Genomic DNA, 19,785 nt, shown 5'->3' on the forward strand with positions numbered 1-19,785 from the left:
CAAGGGAAAGAGAATTCAAGAATATATTCTAGGTTTTGGCTTGTCCAACTGGGAAGACAGTGATACCATTTACTTAAGTGGAACAACTAAATGAGAAGTGTATTTGGGGGATAAAGCTAAGTTTTGTTTTGTGTATGTTAAGTTTGAAATACCTGTTTGACATTCAAGTAGAAAAAAGCATAGGCCTGTATACATAGAAATATATGTATCTATATCTATATATTCATACTTATCTATTAATCAATCTACCTCAGGAGTTCCATGGAAAAACCAGAACTAGAGATAGAAATCACCAGAATCAGTATTACTACCCAGTATTGAAAGCCCTGACGCATACATCCCTACCTTGTCCATCTGTTGAATTCCTGGTCATCCTTTAAAACCTAGTTTAGACATCATCTCCCAAGGTCTTCCCTGATCACCCTGAGTGAATCTCTTTCTCCCCTCTATTACGTGGGTAGGGTATTTTGTAGGTACTTACACCTTTCCATTTAAGACTGCACAGTAATTATTTGCTGATGCATAAAGGCAAGGGACCTCATTCAATTCACTTTGGTGGTCATTTTTTTTTTTTTTAAGCGATGGGGATCTCACTATGTTGCCCAGGCTGAATTCAAACTCCTGGGCTCAAGTGATCCTCCCATCTCAGCCTCCTGAGTAGCTGGTACTACAGGCTTGTGCCACCAAGCCCCCTCACATTGGTCTTCTTCAACATTAACATTGTAAATTACGATATGTCTGATAAAGTAGACTTTTTTTTTTTTTTTTTTTTTTCAGATGGAGTCTGGCTCTGTCGCCCAGGCTGGAGTGCAGTGGCCGGATCTCAGCTCACTGCAAGCTCCGCCTCCCGGGTTTACGCCATTCTTCCGCCTCAGCCTCCCGAGTAGCTGGGACTACAGGCGCCCGCCACCTCGCCCGGCTAGTTTTTTTGTATTTTTTAGTAAAGACGGGGTTTCACCGTGTTCGCCAGGATGGTCTCGATCTCCTGACCTCGTGATCCGCCCGTCTCGGCCTCCCAAAAAGTAGACTCTTAATAAATGTCAATGAAATTGAACCAAATTCATCAAACTCAGAAAGTCAGAAGCAAAAGTTACAAATGACAAAGACAAAATGCTGCCAGGTGAGAATTAAGGTTTCCAACATCATGCGGGGGAACCATTAAAACAATCAAATCCTTTTTCTACCTCCATCTAAACTAGTAAGTCTACAGATGCAGAAAAGAAGGACGAAGTTCTCTTATTCACAGAAAAAAAAGAAGGGGTTGAGTCCAAAGTGCCTATAGTATTTCTTCTCTCAATGACTCACATGACTATCTGCCCATAAAAAGATCTGCATAAAAAATGCTGCAGTGTGTCTATCACCAAACTGTGTATCATTTATACTGCAAAAGTTCTAGGAGGGTAGGCAGCTTATAAATACTCACCAGCAGACAGTGGGCAAAGTCAGGACCTCCCACTAGGCCAGTGAAATTTCCCAGCTGCTCAGCAAGAGCTAATAGTACCTCATCTTCATCATAAATTGTATCTGGAAGGGGCAACAACAGGGACTCATCAACATGGATAGCTCTCACATAGCTGGACACTGACACAAAACTAGGAACAGATTCACTATGCGACCGGTAAGGTGGCCCAGTCAAAATCCTAACAGCATTTTCTTCCTTCTCCTCAATCAACCATCTTCCTGGATCTGTTTTGCACAACGAATTAGAAATTCATACTCCCATATCAATTACTTTCCCAACAGCTAAATGGTTGATGTTTGAATATATCTAACCACAACTAATAATATCCTCTGTTCTGTTTCTTTTGCACAGAAAGCACCTGGCTCATTTTAATGTGGGTAACAAACTCTAAAAAAGTCAGTGTCGAAAGTCCCTGGAAAATGAATGTCCCTGCCTTTCTTTAAACAAAGATTCACATACCTGTAAGAAATGGCAACAATTCACTTCGCGTCCTTTCTACTCCAAGTGCTAGGGCAATTGTTGATAACTTCTTAATACTGTTGAGTCGGAGCTTCAGAAAAGAAAGTAGAAAGAAGAACAATGTAAAGAAACGGCTGAATTTAGATCAAAAGACAAAAGGTGCTAACAGGTGAAATAATGACACAGGGGTAAGAACGAAGATAACCTTTTACTTAGATTTTACTGTTAAGGAACCTCCATAGGACGGAGGAGTGTAACTCGGCCTCACTAGCCGGCGGAAGATTTCCTGGGAGAAACACTCAGAAGGGCCTGGAAGAGAAATGAATGAAAGACAATACAACACCCAGGAAGTAAGATAATCTTAAAAAGAGAGGACTTTGGCAGTGGTGAAGCAGGTGAAACGGTTGAATACAACGCCTGTGGTTTCAAAGAAAAGTTCCCGCAGAGCTGATACAACGACTCGTCCAGGTTAATCGGCCATCCCACCCCCTCTTTCTACCCAACAGGACGAGCCAGTTCCAAGCCCAGATGAAGGGATTCCGAGGCACTTCAAAGAGCTTCTGGGCATCCTGCGCCCCTCAGCCGCTCCAGCCCCGTCTCGGCCCGGCACCGCGCTTCTCCAGCTCCCTCGCCTACCAGGCGCGGCCACCTCACGGCCCGGATAGGGCGCCCAGGCGGGAAGCGGGTTCCCCGACAACCGCCCTGGAAAGGCAAGGCTCCGGGCGGACCCCTTAGGGGGTCCGAAGCAGGGGTACCAGAGAGGTCCCCGGGAGGGTCGAGGCGTGTCACCACAGCCCCTCGCAGAGCTTTCCCTGCCTCCCCTTCAAGTTTCTGCTACGAGTCCGGCTCATTCAGTACCCCGGCCACCCCCACCGCGGCGCAGGCCTTCCCCCTTCTCTACCACGCGACCAGTCGGTCTCGCCTCGGCTCCCCAGCCTCAGTCCAGTACCTGCACGTCTTCATTGCGGAGCTCGTCGATTAAAACCGCGATTGGGTATAGCGAATCATCTCCATCTCCCCCCGCTGCTCCTGGGCCGGTCCCGAGCCCGGATGCGCCCGCCATGTTCTTTCTCCTCCTGCTGCTGGTCACAGCCTCCCGCCCCGCGCCCAGGCCCCGCCCCCGCCCCGCGCCCAGGCCCCGCCCCGCGCCCGGGCAGCAGGGGAGAAGGCCGCCACGCGGGTTTAGCAGAGGTTGGGGAGTTGAGTTTCTGTCCCGATGATTAAGACTCCCTTCCGACCCCCACTGCAGGAGTTGTAGGTCTGAACTCAAGAAGACGGGTGGGCTGAGAAAGCGAATGGAACCCCTGCGTCCTTTCCCCAGCCGAAAGAAACAGGGACAGGGATTCATCCGGCTCGTTGTAGTCTGAAGAGGCCAGGGACCTACCTGAGTGATCCGCGCTGTGCCCTCTTAAGACTCAGGCGGACCAAAGAGAGTGCCCGAGGCCAGGAGGAAAAAGGCTTTAGCACCTCCCCTGACTTCATCCTGGCCCTGAGCCACTGGATCTCCAGCCCTAATTTCTCCGCTCAGCCTCAAGCTTCCACAGAACCCCTCCACCTCTTCCCTCGGCCTGTTCTCCAGAATGGTATCTGGCTCCTGCTCCGTAAGACAAATAACGCGGGCGGTGAGAGAAAATGAACAGTGCTGTCCAAACTCCCCAGTCAATATTTTTTCCACGCAAGCTGTTAAAAACATGCTGCTCTCTTGTTTTTGTGTTTCTTTTCAGTTTGGTACTGGAATGGTGCCTTCTGTTGTATTTTCTTCCTCCCATTTTTTAGCTCTTTAGCATGCTAGAAGTACAACAATGAAGCAAAACTAGGACAAGCTTTAATCCCTTGAGGAAGAAAACCCAAACTGGCCTCCCTAGACCTCCAAGAGTCCTCAGAGGCAGCAAGGGGAAGAGGTGGAGGTCTGGGAGCTCGTTCTTACAAACCTGAATGGAAAGTTTTCACTTACCCTTGTCAGGGTAGCACAGAATAATTAGAATGTTTTGTTTGTTTTAGACTGGAATTTAAGCAGCTTGGAGTGATAACTACATATGGTGATCACAAGCTCCGAAATGGTAATTCTATGTGCCTGATTAATGAAACTATTAATGCAGTGTAGGAGACAGACTTTTTTAAAACATGGGGTCTGAGGCCGAGGCGGACGGATCACGTGAGGCCAGGAGTTCGAGACCAGCCTGGCCAACTTGGTGAAACCCCATCTCTACTAAAAATACAAAAATTAGCTGGGCTGGTGACCGGCACCTGTAGTCCCAGCTACTCAGGAGGCTGACATGAGAATCTCTTGAGCCCCAGAGGCAGAGGTTGCAGTGAGCCAGGATCGCACCACTGTACTCCAATCTGGGCGGCAGAGTGAGACCCCGTGTCAAAAATAAATAAATAAATAAATAAATAGGGTTCTTGGAAGTAAGCACAATAGAGCCTGTGAATGAATGAATGAATGAATGAATGAATGAATGAATGAGGTGCTTGGAAGTAAGCACAATAGATAGAGCCTTTGATAGTAATGAAAGTTTGGGAACCAGCAGACCTGAACAGTTTTTCTCAAATTATGTTTGTGGATGTATTCTCTAGGGTTTTAATTTTATTTTCATTTTCATATTTTTTAGATTTGTATAAGCATATTCTGAATTATTTGGGTGACCACCTTACAACTCAGTATTGCCACACAATTTCAGCACCTACATTTACATGTGTGTTTTAGTGCTGCTTTTATTGTTCTGGGATAATGAGAAAAGAACAGAGGTGGTTTTAAAATAAGAATGATACTTTCATGCACAAAATGAAAGCCAAATGACATCATGAGATTGCACTATTTGGTAGTTGTAACAGAGAAAAATGGTGAGAAAATTAAGATATCAGGAGTCATTTGGTGGCATAGGCATGTTGAACACAAAAGAAGCTGAGCTATAGCAGGCGACAATACGAGGGATGATAGTTTTAGCAAAATACATCATTTGTCATGTTAAATTACTGTAATATTTTTAATTGAATAGTATTCATTTTGTGGTTTCATTTGTATTTAATTTGCAAATTTGTTGTGGTTTCTGTAGCTGTATAAGAACCAGAAATGAAAGCACATTATTTCCTACTTTATATTTGTAAATTTAAATAACCACAGCATAATAAAAACAATTTAGCTAAATGTGGTAATGCATGCCTGTACTCCCAGTTACTTGGGAGGCTGAGGTGGGAGGATCACTTGAGCCCAGGGGTTCATGACCATCCTGGACAACATAGCAAGACCCCCATCTCTAAAATAATAATAATAATAACAATAATGATTTAACTGAGAGTTTTCAGGATTTTAAAAAATTATTGTTGTGTGTGTGTTTTTAAGAAACAGCATCTTGCTCTGTTTCCCAGGCTGGAGTGCAGTGGCACAGTCATAGCTTACTGTAACCTTAAACTCCTGGACTCAAACAATCCTCCATCCTCAGCCTCCTGAGTAGGTAGGAGTATAGGCATGTGCCACCACATCTAGCTTCGTGTGTGTGTGTGTATGTGTGTGTGTGTGTGTGTGTGTGTGTGTATGGAGACAGAGTCTCGCCATATTGCCCAGGCTAAAAATGGATTCATATATTTAATACTACCCAACTTTGAGAGACAGAGGGCTAAGAGATTTTTTAACTTAGTAATTTACCAGTTAGAAGATCAGAGGGGATTCCTGTAGGCATTGAGAGGAGAAATCTGTTCCCTTATACTTTATGTAAAAAGTTCACCTGGGGCAGTGGTGCACGTGATGGATCACTTGAGCTTAGGGGTTCAACACCAGCCATGGACAACATAGTAAAACCCCATCTCTACCAAAAAAAAAAAAAATTAGCAGGATGTGGTGGTGTGCACCTATAATCCCAGCTACTCAGGAGGCTGAGGTGGGAGGATCACTTGGGCACAGGAGGTTAAGGCTGCAGTGAGCTGATGTCGCACCACTGCGCTCCACCCTGGGTGAGAAAGCAAGACCCTGTCTCAAAAAAAAAGAAAAAAAAGTCTTGGCCAGGTGCAGTGGCTCACATCTGTAATCCCAGCACTTTGGGAGACCGAGATAGGAGGATTGCTTAAGTCCAGGAGTTCAAGACCAGTCCTAGCAACATAGTGAGATCCCCATTCCTACAAATAAAACACAAAAATTAGCTGGGCTTGTAGTGCACGCCTAGTTTCAGCTACTCGGGAGGCTGAGGTGGGAGGATCACTTGAGCCTGGGAGGTCGAGGCTGCAGTGAGCTGTGACTGCCACTGCATTCCAGCCTGAGTGACAGAGTGAGACCCTGTCTCAAAAAAAAAAAAAAAAAAAAGTCTTCAGAAATAATAAAGGAAGCATGCACAGAGAGAAGCAGATTAAGTCAGTTCCACAATACTTTTTTCAATATTAACTCAAGCTTAAGAGAGCCTTGATATACTAACAAAAACTGGCACTTTGATGCTAAATTACTTTAAAATACAAATATGCTTTGCTCACCCAAGTACAATGAACTGGAGATTCAGGGAATAACTATGATTAAATATAAAATCACAAGCTGAGAAAATAGGCCTCAGAAAATTGCCTGTTTTGAGAGTCATCAATTTTGGACATGAGTTCCCGTCTGTCTCTGACTCATCATGACCTACCTCTCCCAGTGCCTCAATCCCACCTTCCACCCCCTTACACCCCATAAAATGTAACTAACCACCTCTTATTCCTGCTTGAGTTGCTGTGATGCTATGAGAATGAAACAGGTAATAAACATGGAGATGCTAATAAACCCTTCAATGAAGGTGATTAAAACAGACTGCAGCAGAAAAAAGGTTAGTTCAAAACCTGGGCCAAATTTTAAGGTTGACCATCTGAATCACCTAAGATGCCTGTTAAAAATGCAGATTTCTGGCCTCCAACCCAGACTTACTGAATTAGAGTCCTTAAGAATGGGGCCAGGCTGGGCACGGTGGCTCACGCCTGTAATCCCAGCACTTTGAGAGGCCAAAACGGGTGGATCACCTGAGGTCAGGTGTTCGAGACCAGCTTGGCCAACATGGTGCAACCCCGTCTCTACTAAAAATGCAAAAATTAGCCGGGTGTAGTGGTAGGCACCTGTAATCCCAGCTACTTGGGAGGCTGAGGCAGGAGAATTGCTTGAACCTGGGAGGCGGAGGTTGCAGTGAGCCAAGATAGTGCCACTGCACTCCAGCCAGGGTGACAGAGCAAGACTCCGTCTCAAAAAAAAAAAAAAAAGAATGGGGCCAGATGGTTTACAGTGTCCACTGGGTGATTCTAGTGTGCATTGATACTTGAAAACCATTGATTTTAAAAGTTCATCTGGAAAAATAATTTCCATGCCTTTAAACAAGCATCTGCTCAGGTAGAGTCTGAAAGTCTTTGGAGGCCACCTGTGTCCAGAAGAAATCAAATGACTTATCAGTAAGCAATTCTGAATCTATAGGCTGTGGGTTTTGCCAGATTCAAAAGATGGTCCCACAGCCTGAGCAACATAGCAAGACCCTGTCTCTACCAGAAAAGAAAGAAAGGAAGGAAGGAAGGAAGGAAGGAAGGAAGGAAGGAAGGAAGGAAGGAAGGAAGGAAGGAAGGAAGGAAGGAAGGAAGGAAGGAGGGAAGGAGGGAAGGAGGGAAGGAAGGGAGGGGAAGAAAGAAAGAAAGAGAGAGAAAGAGAGAAAGAGAAAGAAAGAAAGAGAGAAAGAAAGAGAGAGAGAGAGAAAGAAAGAAAGAAAGAAAAGAAAGAAAGAAAGAAAGGAAGGAGAAGAAAGAAGAAAGAGAGAGAGAGAAAGAGAAAGAAAGAGAGAAAGAAAAAGAAAGAGAAAGAAAAAAGGAAAGAAAGAAAGAAAGAAAGAAAGAAAGAAAGAAAGAAAGAAAGAAAGAAAGAAAGAAAGAAAGAAAGAAAGAGAGAAAGAGAGAAAGAAAAAAAATAAATAGCAGAGTGTGCTGGCACACCTGTAGTCCCAGCTGCTTAGGAGGCTGAGGTGGGAGGATCACTTGAACCCAGGAGTTCGAGGCTATAGTGAGCTATGATCACATCTGTACACTCCAGCCTGGCAATAGAGCCAGACCCTGTCTCTAAAAAATAAATAAATAAAAAAGGTAGGCCCTCTTTCGCTGGACTTCTGGAATTTAGCCAAGCACTACCAATACAGTACTGTGGCACTGAGGTATTTCTGGGTATTTCCGTATTCTCTCTCTATTCCTCCCTCAGGTCTCCTCTCCACTTCCCACACACAACCCACAAGAAACTAATAACCAGGGAACGCCAGAGGCAACAGCTAAGATTAGGCTGAGGATCTAAGGCAGCCCTCAGGTACAAGGTGACATCTTCAGTACAAAAGCACTGAGTTCTGACACCCACATGCAGTTCACTCATCCAATGTGAATCAAAGGAAGACTGAGTTAGATTTGCCCGGTTCCTGTAAGACAAAGCATCAAGAACATAGGAAGTACAGACAGATGGGATCAATGGCCATCAACTCTTATTCATGTTAACAGCTCTCAAAGTCACATCAGAAAAGCATCTGTCATCAGCTGGGCATGTGGCTCACCCCTGTAATCCCAGCACTGTGGGAGGCCAAGGTGGGCGGATCACCTGAGGTCAGGAGTTTGAGGCCAGCCTGGCCAACATGATGAAAACCAACCATCTCTACTAAAAATGCAAAAATTAGCCGGTCGTGGTGGCACATGCCTGTAATCCCAGCTACTCAGGAGGCTGAGGCAGGAGAATCGCTTGAACCCAAGAGGCAGAGGTTGTGGTGAGCCAAGATAGCGCCACTGGGAAAAAGCGTCAGTAATGAGGATCGAAGTGACATCACTGTCATCTTCTCTAGCCCCTTGCCTCATGTTTATTAAGTTTGCATGTCCCTCACAACCAAAGAGCTTTATAAATAGGTTCTCATTCAAAGGCTGATCTGCTCCACAGTCACCCCACTGTGCAAGAAGGCCAAGTGCAGGAGACCTCTACGTGTCTCAGGGCAGATTCAGACGGTTGTCCCCCCAAAAAAGGGACATCAAGGGAGTGGTGGATGACAGGGGTGGGAGACCTGAGGCACACAGAGGCATTTTCCAACTGTCTTCATTTGGCAAGATGACCCTGGTAAACTGATTCTGAGGGCTGTACTTAATTCATTGCAAAGTAGTGATTATCACCATAGCATTAAAGATGTTTTAAATTTGTATTTATGCAAAGTATGTCACCATTCTGTGCAACTCAAATATTTTCCCCTCAATTTCAGCTCAGTATTTTAGTTTTTTTCTTCTGTGTTTTCTTCATGGCAAATTTTTAATCCCATTTTTATGGGTGGGAATACCCCAACAAAGAGAAAGGAACTTTACCTGAAGTCCCAATAAATCAGAAGCAGGTGCAGAACTCATAATCAGGGATTATTGCTACTCCCTCCTCCATCTCCTACCTCTGTTCCACAGCTCATCACCATATATAACAAACGTATTGGATTTCCAAGGCAAACTTTGCTTGAATTCTTGGGAAAAGCAAATCAAAGAAACAGGACAGCCAGGCAAGGTGGTGAGGTGGCTCATGCCTGTAATCCCAGCACTTTGGGAAGTCCAGGTGGGCAGATCTCTGGAGCTCAGGAGTTTGAGACCAGCCTAGGCAACATAGTAAAACCTCATCTCTACAAAAAATACAAAAATTAGCCGGGCACAGTGGTGCCTGACTGTAGTACCAGCTATTTGGGAGGGTGAGGTGGGAGAATCGCTTGAGCCTGGGAGGCAGAGGCTGCAGTTAGCCATGATCGCACCACTGCACTCCAGCCTGGGCAATAGAGCAAGAAAAAAAGAAAGAGGACACTCAGTTACCTTTCACCATAGTACGTACAATGGTTAGGAGAGTATACTCTGGAGTCAGGAACATATAGATTGAAATCCCACCTCTACCAATTACTAGCTGTGTGACTTTGGCCAAATAACCTCTCTGAATCTTGGTTTCTACATTTATACAGTGGGGTGTCGAGCTTACCTCATGTGGTTGTTAAAAAGATTAAATAATTCATATAAAGTGCATAGGTAGTACCTGGCAAGAGAAAGCACTCAGATACTATCCATTAACAGTTTTTATCTACTGAGGAAGTGGGAACAAATAGGAAAATATTCCAATCAATTGAACTTTGGCAACAGAAAGGACCCACATGAAAGAATGAAAGGGGTACATGATTTACAGAGTAGAATACCTGTTCTAGAAGATTTTTTTTCATCAGTAAAATAGAGCTTTTACCTCTCAGACTTGTGAGGAGTGACAGCCATGATGAAAGGTGCTTTGTTAGTGGAAAGCACCATGCAGATGTTAGAAGGTGTGTTATTTATTATCAAGGGATTACTGAATCTGATGCCCATGCCAAACATAAGAGAGTACATCTGGAGACCTATGTTCAAGGTGTACAGGCCCTAGTTCTCTAAGAACAGCAGTCAGAGTTAGTATCTCCTTTAGCCACAAGGGTGTGTGTGTGTATATATATATGTGTGTGTATATATATATACACACACACACACACACACATATATATACATATATATATATATATTTTTTTTTCCCCAGAGACTGAGTCTTGCTTTGTCGCCCAGGCTGTAGTGCAATGGGGCGATCTCAGCTCACTGCAACTTCCACCTCCCAGGTTCAAGTGATTCTCCTGCCTCAGCCTCCCGAGTAGCTGGGATTACAGGCATGTGCCACCACGCCCGGCTAATTTTTGTATTTTTAGTAGAGACAAGGTTTCACCATTTTCGCCAGGCTGTTCTCGAACTCCTGAACTCAGGTGATCCACCCGCCTCAGCCTCCCACAGCGCTGGGATTATGGGCGTCACAAGGGTAGATTTAAGCTACGGAAAACCTGAAGAACAAACAGGCATGGTGACCTTTCTCAAAAGCCTTAGGCCTTTGAGTACTCTCAAAGGGCTCTAATGTTCTCAGGCCAGAACACCCGTTATCTTGCCAGAGGCTGTATACCACTCGGAAAAAAAAATTTTGTTACAGTGATAAGTGAAAAAGCATAGCTGCTAAATGGCTAATATGAAAATCATCTTTGTTGGGTTTTTTGTTTTTGCTTTTGTTTTTGAGACAGGGTCTCATTCTGTTATAGTCTGGAGTGTAGTAACATGACCACAGCTTACTGCAGCCTCGATCTCCTGGACCTAGGTGATCCTCCCACCTCAGCCTCCCAAGTAGCTGGGATGACAGGTGTACACCACCATACCCGGCTAATTCTTGTATTTTTTGTAGAGACAGGGTTTGGCCATGTTGCGCAGGCTGGTCTTGAACTCCTGGGCTTGTCAAGCAATCAGCCCATCTCGGCCTCCCAAAGTGCTGGGATTACAGGCATGAGCCACCATACCCGGCCATATCTTACTTAAAAACAAACAAACAAACAAACAAACAAACAAACAGCAAGGAGGCTGGGTGCAGGTAGCTCATGCCTGTAATCCCAGCACTTTGGGAGGCCAAAGTGGGCAGATCACCTGAGGTCGGGAGTTCAAGACCAGCCTGACCAAAATGGAGAAACCCTGTCTCAACTAAAAATACAAAATTAGCTGGGTGTGGTGGCGCATGCCTGTAATCTCAGCTACTTGGGAGGCTGAGGCAGGAGAATCGCTTGAACCCGGAAGGCGGAGGTTGCGGTGAGCTGAGATCACACCATTGCATTCCAGCCTGGGCAACAAGAGTGAAACTCTGTCTCAAAAAAAAAAAAGGCAAGGGCCAGAATAGTGTACATTTTATCAATAGTATCTTACCATTTGTGTAAAATAGAATGCACACACCTGTGCTTGTATATATACAAAAAACTCTAGAAGGACACACATGATGAATAACATTGTTTGTTTACGGCAAGGTAACAGGGTGCCTGGGGAACAGAGATGGAAGGGAAATTTTTCAGTGTGCAGCATCTCCATTTGTACTTTGTCTAAACTCCAGATTTTACTGAAATTTCACCCATTTTCCCACTAATGTCCTTTTTCTATTGCAGGACTCACTCCAGAATACCACATTGCATTTAGGCTTTTTGAATTTTGAACCATGAAGATTATTACCTATTGAAATAAGCAAACCTTTTAGCTCTTGGTTTGCCATGCTACAGACTGTCCCCTCTGCCTGGCCCTGGCTATCTTTCCTGTGGCATCCATAGATGTGTATGATGAGTAACTCCTGCCCTGCTATTCCCTGTCTAGCTCTGCTATATCCACAGGGTAGAGTCCAGATTTCTTTCTTCTCTCTCAGTTTTGTAGGCCTCTTATCACCATGTCTTTTTTTTTTTTTTTTTTTTTTTTTGAGACGGAGTTTTGCTCTGTCACCCAGGCTGGAGTGCAGTGGCGCGATCTCGGCTCACTGCAAGCTCCGCCTCCCGGGTTTACGCCATTCTCCTGCCTCAGCCTCCCGAGTAGCTGGGACTACAGGCGCCCGCCACCTCGCCCGGCTAGTTTTTTGTATTTTTTAGTAGAGACGGGGTTTCACCGTGTTAGCCAGGATGGTCTCGATCTCCTGACCTCGTGATCTGCCCGTCTCGGCCTCCCAAAGTGCTGGGATTACAGGCTTGAGCCACCGCGCCTGGCCCACCATGTCTTTTTTTAAAAGAAAAAAAATAAAGACAGGGTCTCACTGTGTTGCCCAAGCTGGTCTCGAACTCCTGGGCTTAGGCAGTCCTCTCCACTCAGCCTCCCAAAGTGCTGGGATTACAGTCGTGAGCCACCATGCCCGGCCACTTATCACTATGTCTTGTACTAGACCCGGCCAACATAAGTAGTAGCTTTCAGCAGCTGGGCACACTGCCCCCAGGATCCAACTAGACAAAGGTTTGATTTAGCGACAGCAGGGCCAACTTAAAATATTCCTGTTCCCCTGAAAGCTTTTGCCCTTGGTCTCCCCTGAAGATGGTATTCTTTCCCACTTCCTTGAATTCTGATCTGCTCAGCAGAACTGGTAGGAGAAAAGTCACAGGAGTAAGAAAGGACCAATGCCAAGATCCCCTGGACACAAAAGTCACATTTCGGCAGAAATCCAGCTGGGACTGTAATCAGAAACCGGAATTTCCACTAACTTCTAGGACTTCAGGAAATCAACTCCCTCTCTGATTTAGCTATGTGGTTAAAATTAGCTGGAGGCCCCCAGTGTTCTAGAAAAGCCCCTACAAACACTGCATGTACCAGCTGCACACTGTTCTACAAGGACACTCTCCAGGCTGTGGTTACTGGAAGTGGACTAAGAAGGTGATACAAAACTGAAACAAGTGCCTATAGCCCCAGCTACTCAGGAGGCTGAGGCAGGAGGATCATTTAAGCCCAGGAGGAGTTTGAGGCCAGCCTGGGCAACAAAGTGAGACCCCATCTCTAAATAAATAAATAACTTATTTTTTATAAAGTGAAACAACTTTGACTACATCCTGTTCTCATCTCTGCCTATTGACTCCTTCTAGGTTCCCCCAACATATCATTGAAAAAAGACTGTAGGCTTCAAAGAGGTTATGAAATAGGGACTATAAGGTCATGGTTAAAAGAAAGACTCAGGCGTCAGACTGCTTGGGTTTGAATTGCTGGTCTACCACTTTCTACCTAGGTGATCTTGGGTAAGACACTTAATAATATCTCCAAGCAGCAGTTTCCCCATCTATAAAAGGAGGTTAATAATAGTTATTGACTTCATAAGGCTGTTGTGACGACTATGTGAGAAAAAAGCAACTTAAAGCATTCCTGACATAACTGGGGCGTGGTGGCACACGCCCGCATTTCCCAGTCACCCAGGAGCCTAGGTGGGAGGATCACTTGGCCCAGAAGTTTGAGGCTGCAGTGAGCTATGAGTGTCCCACTGCACTGCAGCCTGGGCGCTGCACACCCAGCCTGAGTGGAGTGCAGTGGCACACTCATAGCTCACTGCAAAATAAATCAATAAATAACAAAATAAAAATAAAAATATTGACATACAGTAAATGCTTAATATGTCTTAGCTATTATTCATGATTCCTCCACAGAGCAAATCTGACAATCTAGAGGGTGTATTAAAAAAAAACAAAAACCAAGGCCAGACCCAGTGGCTCACACCTGTAATCCCAGCACTTTGGGAGGCTGTGGCGGGAGGATTACCAGAGGTCAGGAGTTCGAGACCAGCCTGGCCAACATGGTGAAACACCATCTCTACTAAAAATACAAAAGTTAGCCAGGTGTGGTGGCGTGCCTGTAATCCCAGCTACTCAACTCAGGAGGCTGAGGCAGGAGAATTACTTGAACCCAGGAGGTAGAGGTTGCAGTGAGATGAGATCATGCCGCCGCCCTCCAGCCTGGGCAACAGAGCGAGACTGCATCTCAAAAAACAAAAACAAAACAAAACAAAAACCAAACCAACAAACAAAATACCCTCCTAAACCCAAATATAACTCAGTATAGTCCCATATATTTCTAAGATTGAGCTCAAAGGAGGGTATCAGGCGTCACACTCATGAAGAATAGAATCCCCTTCTATATCTAGCAGAGCTGACCTTGTTCGTTCCTCAAGACCCAAGTCTGCTATAGGTGGTTACCCTACACTTTTAAAATGCAAATTCTACTTCCTTCTGTAAATGTGTGCTTTTCAACCCATAGCCTAGACATGGGGAGCAAAGGTATTCTAAGGACTTTTACTTTACAGGGCTCAGGCCCTGCTAAATGCTACTACCTTCCCTTGAGTTACTGTGCCATGGATAACGAATTAGCATCTGAAGGAGAGAAACTTGGACTTTGATAAATCTTTCGAGTTGCTTTTGGCACTATCAATAAGTTACCAGAGGTAAAGTTAGGACTGTGTATGTGATGTGGTTTGCTCATATTTGGAACCCCGAAAATGGGCAAATGGCTAGTAATTGCCCCTAAGAGTAGCTGCTTTCTCCTCTCAACTAAACACATTTTATGTTACCTATGAACACCATCAAAGTCATGCCAAACAGAACTGAAATCAACTGAGAATTGACTTGAGAATCCTCAACCAGAGAGTCACTGTTGTGATGGACAATTCACCCCTTGGTTAGTTAAGGACATAATTTTCTCCAGGAAATTTTTGCTGTTATAGCAATACAAGAGTGCAATGCAGAAATACAGATTCTAAAGAAATGCAATAAAGATATTTCAACTTATACTGGAATTTCAAAAACCGACATGAACTAAATTGCTGGAGGGAAAGGAGCGCTGAGATTTTAGTGAGAATAGGATGCCCTCTGCTGGACATTAGGGAAACCTTATAACAGCATGGCAGACAAGGTTGCCTTAAGCTGTCAGAGACAGTGATACTTGGGAGTAAAACAAAAACAAAACAAGAAAACGTGGCAATAAATTTACACTTTGGTGCTGTTTTCTAGAATATTTCCAGTAATCATGGACTATGAGAACACAAATATAAAAAAAAAGATGCAAGGAAAGGGGTGAGTTTTAAAGAATTCATGACATTCTTTTATACATGTAGCACTGAAAAAACAGCCTTCTTTTCTACATACCTCCACAAATATTTCACTGGCAAGGAAAAAATGGGAGCACATTATAGGAAATACCAGGAAGGCTCAGGGACATAGTAACAGGGAGACAAGAAAGAGGTGAGACCAAATCCTGAATGGTACATGGTGTCTTGTTGTTGGTTGAGTGAACACATTTCAGGTCATTTCTCTCAAAATGAGATTAACCTTTGCTCTCATGTCTGAGGGCAGTGGCAGCTGCTCAAGAGAAGCTCTCTCTGCAAAGACCAGAAGCAGACTAACAAAGGTAAAATAGGGTCTTTACTGTGCTTCTGTCAAATAAACAGAGCTAATTATATTTTAAAGTCAAACAAAGCAGGCTCCTCCAGTGCATTGAGTAGAAGGGCTTAATATTCACACGCTTTTTTTTTTTTTTTTTCTTTCCCATTGTTCTACTCAAGGCAGCCATAAGTCCTTACCTGAGCAGGCCAAGTAGTGTCAAGCAATAAGGTTGAATTTGAAGACCAGGCAGTCTTCCTGAAGGGCAGGTCGGCCTGCTCGAGCCCTCTTCTACCACTTGATCAATCATTCAATCAAATGACGCTGAATGGGTCTGCAATTGCCAAAATTATAATCATTCATTCTTTTTCCAGATGAGTTGTCATTCAGTGTACTGAGGTGAGAGGATCAATGGGAAGAGAACTACAGTTAATTATTAACATCCATTAGTGTACTTCAGTATCATATTAGTTAATTGTTTCCCAGAAAGCAGGGTCCAGAGGGAATGGGAGAGAGGGCAGGTAAGGTTTGATGGGCTGCAGTAGACAGAGAAATGCGTCTGTGGTGGGGAAGAGGCCTAGATGAAGGCCTGGGTAATCAGGAGTCACAATTAGAAAAGGACACCAAACATTCTGTCTGCTTAATTACCTTTGATTTTTTGGCATGATTGTTGGTCTGTCAGACTTTACCCAGAGCAGTGGTGTTCAACTCTAGCTACCGATTAGCTAAATCACCTGGAGAGTTAAAAAACAAACATAACGATGCCTGGGCCCACCCTCGACAACATACTCAGAATTCCTGGGTGGTCAACCAGATACTGGCAATTTTCTTTTCTTTTCTGTTTTTTGAGACAGAGTTTCATTCTTGTTGCCCAGGTTGGAGTGTAATGATGCTACCTTGGTTCACTGCAACCTCCGCCTCCCAGGTTCAAGAGATTCTCCTGCCTCAGCCTCCCGAGTAGCTGAGATTACAGGCATGCGCCACCATGCCCGACTAATTTTGTATTTTTAGTAGAGACTGGGTTTCTCCATGTTGGTCAGGCTGGTCTTGAACTCCCGACCTCAGGTGATCCGCCTGCCACAGCCTCCCAAAGTGCTGAGATTACAGGTGTGAGCCCTGTCAATAGTGGCAAACTTTTAAATGATCCCAGGTTCCGTCTCGTGTAGCTCCATTGGAGAACTGCTGCTTTACAGGTCACAGCTTCTTCAGCATTGGATACTAGGCTGTTGAAGCAGCTAACCAACCAACCAAAAACGTACGCCCTTCTCATCTGGCAACTTGCAATTCCCAAGTTAAAATGATCAAAGGCCAAGGGCACCACTTGCCATATACAGTTTGTGTAAGAGTGAAGGTCAAGAGAGCTCTTGTAAAGTAAGTATGTCTGAAATCCATGGCTGAAGGTCTGCAAAACACCCTTGTCAGAGGAATTTTGTCATAAATCACCCAATCTTTTGGCTGTTGGGACCACCAAGAAGTTGCCTCATTTATATACTTTTCTTTCTTTTAATTATATATGTATATTTTTAAAATATAGAGGTGGGGTGGGGTCAAACTTTATTGCCTAGGCTGATTTCAAACTCCTGGCCTCCAACGATCCTCCCACCTCAGCCTCCCAAAGTGCTGGGATTACAGGTTTGAGCCCCCTCATCCAGCCAACTTAAATACTTTCATCTCTAGGCATCTCAAGCCCAGAAACCAGAGGCAAAACCAAAAACAAACAAAGAGCCCTACCACCTAAAGTATTTTATGAGAATTCACTGAAAAAAAGGAAAAAAAAAGCTCATACTCAAGTAAAATGTTATTTAAACCCAATTGTTAATTTTAACAGACTATTTATTCTACCAGCCTACAACTGGAAATTCCCAGTCTTTCCTTGTCACTATAATTCCATAATCTCACATCCCTAATCTAAATTTCCCACATTATATTTCTCACATGTGTTGGTTATCATTTGTTTAAATGTCAAGGCTATGCTGAATCTACAGCTGAAGAGAGCCAAAACAGTTTCAGTTTTAAAATATCCCTTACTACTTAATATTATTCAATCTAATGTATTTCTACGGTCATCTTGCAGTCAGACTTCCTTTTCCTAGCAGGACATGTAGCTGGTAGGGTCCCCAGCACCTCCTCACACCTGGAGGAGAGGCTTTCTGACCCAAATTTGTTCAGAAGGTCTCCTGGGCTAGGTCCGACCCTCTAAAAGCAAGTCACAATAGGAATATTCAGTAAAGGTACCCTCTCTCTCTTTTTAGAAGCTACCCTTCTAAAATGCTTTTGTGAAGAAGCCCTTGTATTTCAGGAGAACTGGCGAAATATACATTCATATCTTCCAAATTGCCCTTTTTGAGTACTACAGGCAGAATTTATGATTTGACTTTTTTTTTTTTTTTTTTTTTTTTTGAGACAGAGTCTTGCTGTGTCACCCAGGTTGGAGTGCAATGGCATGATCTTGGCTCACTGCAAACTCCACCTCATGGGTTCAAGCGATTCTCCTGTCTCAGCCTCCCGAGTAGCTGGGATTACAGGCACCCACCATCATGTCTCGCTAATTTTTGTATTTTTGTAGAGATGGGGGTTTCACCATGTAGGCCAGGCTGGTCTTGAACTCTTGACCTCAAGTGATCCCACCCACCTCAGCCTCCCAAAGTGTTGGAATTACAAGCATGAGCCACCATGTCCGGCCAACTTGCCATATTTTCTATGGTTTAATCCATGCCAAGTTGAGAGCAATAGTTTGTACATTAGTCCCAGGTCTCTTTTTGTTTTTCTTTCTTCATTGTCAATAAACATGTACAGTACCAAAATGTTCGGGGAACCATGCTGAGCACCGGAAATACATAGCAGTGTGATGTGGTCTTTGCCCCTCATATGCCAACAATGTCCTTGTGAGACAGGGTTGCATGGTTTATATGTTAAGGTTCTATGCCATTAGTAAGGACACTGGGTAATCAGGAAGGCTCAGAAAAGAATGCAATCAAAGAGTCTGAAGTACAGAAAGCCTTCTTAGAAAAAGGAGACTCAGCCCTAAAAGTAAGAGTAACAAATAAACAGGGAGAAAGATGACATTCTAGACAAGGGAAAAGAAATTAAGGTTGTGGACTTCTTCCTGGAATTATACTAATAAAAGCATCATTTCTTCAAACACTTTGGGAGAACTAAATCAAACCAAGTTAAGGGCATCTGGGGTCCCATGGGAAGAAGAATGATAACCAATGGCACAACACCAGATGGCTGCTAGAAGTTATAGGGTATAAAGCCCATGGCATAGCAAGGACATTAGGAATTAATTTACAAAAAGATACTTATTCCAGCTGGGTGCAGTGGTGCATGCCTGTAGTCCTAGCTACTCAAGAGGTTGAGGCAGGAGGACTGTTTGTTGTTCAAGGCCAGCCTGGACAATACAACACATGCCATTTCTAAAATATAAAACAAGAAAAAATTTTAAAAAATTATTCCTTCTGACAACCCCAGCAAATGGGGAAATTACCTAAGTGTTAGATATAACTGGATCAAGATTTCTAAGCAAATTAGACTCTCACAGTCCAGTGATTCTCATTCCAAAAACTTAAGATGGATCCAGGAATTTCACCTCTTTTAGGTACAATGTTCATATACTGAGTAATTCTTTTTAATTTGTATTCATCTATTATTTTTTTTTGAGACGGAGTCTCACTCTTGCTGCTCAGGCAGGAGTGGAATGGTGCAATCTTGGCTCACTGCAACCTCCACCTTCCAGGTTCAAGTGATTCTGCTGCCTCAGCCTCCCAAGTAGCTGGGATTACAGGCATGCGCCACTACGCCTGGCTCTTTTGTATTTTTAGTAGAGACATGGTTTCACCACGTTGGTCAGGCTGATCTCGAACTCCTGACCTCAAATGATCCACCTGCCTCGGCCTCCCAAAGTGCTGTGATTACAGGCGTGAGCTACCGCGCCTGGCCCACATATTGAGTAATCCCTACTGTGCGTGGTTTTAACATAGGTAAAATAAAACTAATCTTCACTGGGTTTCCTGAGTCTTCTAAAGTTTTTAGAATAAACATTCTGGGATATTTGGCCTGTAGAAGGCAGGTCTCCATACTGAGGAATAGGGCTGGAGTCAGGGAGAAAGAAGGAGTTGAGCTCCTTCAATTTCCACTTTCCAAGAAAGATTTAACAGCACAAAAGAAAAGGTCACATTAAGAAAAAGAAAA

At 44.1% G+C, this 19,785-nt stretch overlaps 1 protein-coding gene across 6 annotated transcripts in view; it reads right to left on the reverse strand.

Annotated features, from left to right (window-relative positions):
- Positions 1 to 3,030, reverse strand: part of LOC105493624 (protein phosphatase 2 scaffold subunit Abeta) — a 52,819-nt gene extending 49,789 nt beyond the window's left edge. For all 6 annotated transcript variants that reach the window (XR_011611240.1, XM_011761426.2, XM_071075947.1 and 3 more), the window contains exons 1-3: positions 2,871 to 3,030; positions 1,922 to 2,012; positions 1,424 to 1,524 (exon numbers count right to left, since the gene is read on the reverse strand). Coding sequence is in view for 5 of the 6 variants with exons in the window: in XM_011761426.2 (XP_011759728.2) it covers positions 1,424 to 1,524; positions 1,922 to 2,012; positions 2,871 to 2,984 (306 nt within the window). In the remaining variant the exon portion in view is untranslated. The remainder of the gene's footprint in view (positions 1 to 1,423; positions 1,525 to 1,921; positions 2,013 to 2,870) is intronic.
- Between the last annotated feature and the right edge of the window lie 16,755 nt (positions 3,031 to 19,785).

The sequence above is a fragment of the Macaca nemestrina genome, chromosome 12, assembly GCF_043159975.1.
Source record: "Macaca nemestrina isolate mMacNem1 chromosome 12, mMacNem.hap1, whole genome shotgun sequence".
Taxonomy (NCBI): Eukaryota; Metazoa; Chordata; class Mammalia; order Primates; family Cercopithecidae; genus Macaca; species Macaca nemestrina.